We start from the raw sequence: 5,524 nt of genomic DNA, 5'->3' as shown, positions 1-5,524 counted from the left end.
AGAGTGACTCATTGTTTCAGTTGCAGTACGATGTCAGCATCATTTTGCTGTGGTAGCAGGTCAAGGTGTGACAAGTTTTAGCTATTTTATATACATTTAGCTGGTTAAGGGAGACGTCTTCCTGTTATTTAGCCTAAAGTATCTTAATGAACAGGAAAGTTAGTGGAGAATCTTATTTTGAAGGTTGTTGTGGCTTGAGAGGAACAGAAAGAACTACTGCCTTTAAGGAACAGAACTCTTTATACAATATTATTATATTATAAATATTTGGTTTCAATAGACTAGTTATAAATATTAAATGTACGAATGACACACGATTCTTTGAAATACTTTTATTTTGTAACGTCGCCGGAAGTCCTTCGGTAGAACTCGCCATACCATTAAACAACACGTTTTAAAATAAACAGTATGTTAATTAAAACATTTCTTTTATTATTTTAGTTTTATTTTCAGTTATTTCCTGTAAAGCCCTTCCCGCCCATGGATGTAAGCTCTTCTCATGCGTCCATGTTCCCGCCAACCCTTAGCCCCACACCTGCAAACAGACGCGCAGCTTCCGGTTCTAATTATCCAATCAGCTGTTGGAGCCCGGAGCCCGGAGCCCGGGAACGCTTCATATTCTCAGATTTGGCGGCGGCCTCCTGCATCTTCCAGCCGCTCGTCTGTCGGTCCCGGCGGGCAGAGAAAAGCGGACCGGACCGGATCATGTCGGCAGCTCCCGGGCGGATGATGATGGCCCGGGTTTGGGTCGGTTTGTTGACTCTAGCCCGGCTCCACACAGCGGACACACACCGGGAGGCGGACGGCGGTTTGGCCGGCCAGGAGTCGCTGTTCTCGGACTCTGAGCCGCCGGGGCGGACCCGCAGCGGTGGAGGATTCTTCCCGGTGCCGGTCTGGAGGTTTGTGAAAGGTAAAAATCCACGGAGCTCGGAATAAGTTAGAAAGTAAAACATTTTTAATGTAAAAAGTGAAAGAAAATGAGGACTCTCCGAGTTCGCGCCATTTTGTTGTTAACAACTTGAAATCCAACATGGCGTCAGGTAAAATTTAACAGATCAAATCAAAATGACGTTTTCCGTGGAAACTTTTTTAATGTATTTATTCCAGTCATCTCTTTAATATCTTTAAAATCTGTTTAGTTCATGATTTCTGTGAAACATTTAAAATATCACTGGATCAGGCACAAGAGCTGCTAAATTTAGTTGGTGATTTCAGGTTTAGATGTTAGGATTTAAATGACTTCACAGATATCTGAAACACTTAGAGTCGTGATGCTTATTGCAGCATCTTAACCGAGAGTTTTGGCTGAAAACCTCTGTTAGACAGGAGAGGAAAACCTGTTAAAACTCACACTATCAAAATGAAGTGATGCTAGAAACTTAAGTCCCCCATGAAAATGTTTCACTTCAGGTGCTTCATGCTGTTTGGTTTTGTTCGTGGTGTTTCAGAGCGTGGTGACGGTGGAGAGGCGTCAGGTTTCGGGCGGCCACAGTTTCGCTGCAGCGACAGATCACTGTCTGTTCGCTTCCCGCTTATCCGACACTCTGATCTGCGTCTGCAAGGTGAGTTTGATTTGTCCACCAGCTGCAGCTCCTTTAAAATTTTTGATTTCCTAAAAATGAGAGGAAACTTTGGTTTAATCCAACTTTTAATTTTGGGAGATTGTCCATTTCTGTGTGGCTTTGTTGTTGTAATAATTATAATAACTATACTCAAGTTAGAGATCTGAATAGAAGAAACAGCAGCGGTCACATGATCACAGGTCAGAAACAAACACTTTAGACAGATTATTTGGAAGAGAAAACTCTGGTGAACAACAGTGGTTCTGACCCAAACTGTCTGTAAACCTCATCACTGTTTTCTCTCAGTACAAACGTTTCAGGCGCCTCACTGTGGTCTGAGCTCCGAGTAAAGTGACTGACAGAATCTGAATAAATCTGCTGATTTCCAACCTGTCTGACCTGTTGTTCACCTCAGATGTTGACTTGACCCACTTTGACTGCTGGAGGACTTAGTTCAATAAGTCGACAGTAATGATAAACTGATAACCCCCCCCACCCCCCAACCCAGTTCTGTCTTAATGGTGTCTTTACAGATGGGAGGAGGTTGTTGTTGCTGCCGGACCAGTGTGGTGGTTCTTTTCGTACCTTTGGGCCGTGGCTGCTGCTGAAGCTCCCTTATACCAGTTGCCACATGGAATTATGGGTAAATGTTCACTTCTGTTCCTCCATAATGAACCCTGCTGATGAATTATCTCTGACATGATCTTGAAAACAAACTGACCAGAGTCACGGTCCATTTCAGCACAGGAACAAAATCAAACTGTTTGTCGTGTGATGTATAAAAACATTAGTTATAAGTTCTCTGTACAAAGTGACACGGACTGCAGAAGAATCAAACTGTTCTGTAGGAGAACAGATCATTTCCTACTCCAGAGAACAGCAGCAGGTTAAAGCAAACTTCTGTGTTTCAGACTGACAACAGTCAGTGGTAAAACTAAACCTTTGTGTTTTAAAATTAATGAATAAAACCAGCGTTTCCCTCAGGGGAAGCTGTTTGCACCATAAAACAAGATTTCTCTCATCACAGTAAACTGAATATTTTTTTTTCACATTTAATAATTTGTCACCTTGGTCTTTAGAAAATTCTAATCATTTTCTGCTGGTTTCTGACACTGAATATTGTAAATATAAATAAGAGATGAATCTATAATTATTTGAATTAGTTCATCTGTACATGAACCAGTGTCTGGTGATTTAGTGAGTAGAAATGAACAATCTTTAGCGTTTCAGTCTTTGAAGAGTTTAAAAATATTTCAAGTTGAATTAATGAACTGTTTGTCAAACAACAGAATTATTTTTTTTCTTTAAATTCACTACCATCAGTTTACTGGTTCCAGTTTGTCATCTGTGAGTATTGGCTGATCTTCATGTTGTTGACGTTAAACTAAATGTCTTGAGGAAAACATTGAGTCATCTTAATAATTCAACTTTGACTCTGGGACATGATCACTATTAAACTGACAGTTAATAGATCAATAGATTCATCCATTAATTAAGCCATAATCTGTGGGTGACTGTGAACACTAGTTAAAATGGTCACCAGGCAACATGACCAGGTTTTGTTTTCATCTCCAGATTTCAAATGGAACCTGGTTTCGGCAGCTGAAGCTGCGTTACTTTGACCACCTGCTGCAGGCAAATGTGATGGGTGTGGCCTCCTGCGAGAATCCTGCGACGTCACTGCAGCTGCCGCTCCCACTGGTGACCTGTGGAGCCACTGATGTCACTGTGAAACTGCCCCTGGGAACGAGGCTGAAGAGGGTTAAAGCTCTGGGTAAAGAGGGCGCGGTTGGGCGGGCGATCACAGCAGCGACCCCAGGAGCTGTGTTGGTGCAGATACCGACACCAGTGAACACGGTAAGAAGGTTGGAAAACATTAACCTGTCTGACGGTTTGTGGCGAGAACTAATAACTGAGTGTTCTGCAGGACTCCATCTTGGAACTGATTTATTTTGACTCAGCGGGGGAGTTGTCCACGATGCTGGCGGCTTGTTTCACTGCAGTAACACAAAGTGGGCGGGGTCGTCGCCCAAGAGCTCTTGAAGAACCCGACCTGTGGGAGCTTTGGGACTTTGACGAGGTTCCTCTTGAACCCTACAGTCCGGAGACGACGCCAACAACACAGATGACAGAGGTTCCATGGGATGACGAAAGCACGACAACGGTGGCAACGGTAACAATGGTAACGACAGAAGTGACGTTTTCTGACGCAGAAATCTTTGAGTTGTGGGGATTCGATGAAATTCCTGATGGGCCGTATACTGGTGACAAAACTACGACAGCTCCTCCCACCAGGCCGACCACCTCAACACCCACTACCTCAACGACCACAACCGGTTCTGCTTCCACTACGAGCGCCGCCCTGACTACCAATGACATCACCAGGTGACTATGGTCCCAGTCAGGTACTGAGTAGCTGTGTTGGATGACAAAGTTCCCTCAGGGTAAAGGTGAATATTTTGTTTTTGGAGCCAAAGTCAGAACTGAGCTTCAGTCACTGACGCTAAAGACCACAAAGGGATCAGTCCCAGACCTAAACTTGAATATCCACATTGAGGCAAATCAGCTGCCTGTCACCTGTAGGACATATCCTACTGTATCAGTGTCTCTGCTGATCTGAGAACAGGCAGCTGCAGCTGGTTCAGTTCTCACTAAGACCAGGACAGTGGTTCACATCCATCCAGTCCGGTTTTTTGTGCTGGGTTCCTGTTTGTGACTTAAATATTGTTGGTGGTTTATGAAGAACTGTTGCTCCATTCAGACCTCTTAGGTCTGGGACAGGTCTTATTGTCCCCAGAGTCAAACTAAACCAGGAGCAGCGTTAAGTTTTTATGATCCACAATCTATAAACTTTTAAATTAAACTTGTTGCTGCTGCACTTTAAATTTATTGTGGGTTTTTTTTTTTTTTTTTTTTTTTTTTTTATATAAATTCTACTTCAGTTTTATATTTAATGATTTTAATGTTCCCTTTGTTTCTGCTCAGACATGAATCACAAGAGTTTCCTTGTTACAAATAAACTTGCTTTGCTTCACCCACAACCAGCTCCTTCACCACCGCGACTTCACCCACAACCAGCTCCTCCACCACCGCGACTTCACCCACAACCAGCTCCTCCACCACCGCGACTTCACCCACAACCAGCTCCTCCACCACCGCGACTTCACCCACAACCAGCTCCTCCACCACCGCGACTTCACCCACAACCAGCTCCTCCACCACCGCGACTTCACCCACAACCAGCTCCTCCACCACCGCGACTTCACCCACAACCAGCTCCTCCACCACCGCGACTTCACCCACCACCAGCGACTTCACCACCGCGACTTCACCCACCACCAGCTCCTCCACCACTGCCAGCTCGCCTACAACCAGCTCCTCCACCACTGCCAGCTCGCCTACAACCAGTGCCACCAACACTATGAGCGTCGCCCCGACGACTACCACTAGCACCGTAAGTGTTGCCCCGACTACAACCACCAGCACGAGTACAACCACCAGCAGCGCCGCCCCAACTACAACCAGCAGCGCCGCCCTGGGTGTTGCTTCCTCAACAACTAACACCCCTTAGAAAAGTGACCCCCCCCCACCCCCCACTGTCTGTTTAAATAAACAAAGCTTTGCATCAGGTGAAGTGTTTCTTTTCTTAATGGTTTTGTTTCAGATGAAATGGTTAAATCTGAAGTTGCAGCTGCAGTAACTGAATTCATCCAGACACAGACTCACAGAGCATCGTGATCTGATATTATGAACATGCCTGAATTTGTTAACAGTTTATCATCAGTATTTCATTCAGTCTTCTCACGTCCATGTCTGCATGATGACGATGATGATGACCATGGTGCACATTTGTTAGTGGAGCACTAATTGGCTGTGACATCACTTACTTGCTAATTTATTAGGTGTAGTTGGATAAATGAAGTGTAACACCACAGGCCTGTAATAATTCCTGTAACATTAAA

The 5,524-nt window shown here is 44.5% G+C and overlaps 1 protein-coding gene across 1 annotated transcript; it reads left to right on the top strand.

Annotated features, from left to right (window-relative positions):
- The first annotated feature begins 465 nt into the window (after window positions 1–465).
- On the top strand, window positions 466–5,192 carry LOC139614666 (uncharacterized). The gene is made up of 6 exons (XM_071472119.1): window positions 466–910; window positions 1,449–1,562; window positions 2,096–2,205; window positions 3,138–3,419; window positions 3,490–3,947; window positions 4,608–5,192. The coding sequence occupies exons 1-6, from the start codon at window positions 481–483 to the stop codon at window positions 5,131–5,133; spliced, it is 1,920 nt and encodes a 639-aa protein (XP_071328220.1). The 5' UTR covers window positions 466–480; the 3' UTR covers window positions 5,134–5,192.
- The last annotated feature ends 332 nt before the right edge of the window (window positions 5,193–5,524 follow it).

This window comes from Trachinotus anak, unplaced genomic scaffold (assembly GCF_046630095.1).
Source record: "Trachinotus anak isolate AG129_WGS33_773 ecotype Australia unplaced genomic scaffold, CSIRO_AGI_Tana_v1 ptg000035l, whole genome shotgun sequence".
Taxonomy (NCBI): Eukaryota; Metazoa; Chordata; class Actinopteri; order Carangiformes; family Carangidae; genus Trachinotus; species Trachinotus anak.
This window is presented reverse-complemented; position numbering and strand designations above follow the sequence as displayed.

Coding starts and splice junctions, on each gene's coding strand:
- LOC139614666 (XM_071472119.1), top strand. CDS start 481: ATGGATGTAAGCTCTTCTCATGCGTCCATGTTCCCGCCAACCCTTAGC. Junction 1,563..2,095: donor CTCTGATCTGCGTCTGCAAG/GTGAGTTTGATT, acceptor GTGTCTTTACAG/ATGGGAGGAGGTTGTTGTTG. Junction 3,948..4,607: donor ACTACCAATGACATCACCAG/GTGACTATGGTC, acceptor ACCCACAACCAG/CTCCTTCACCACCGCGACTT.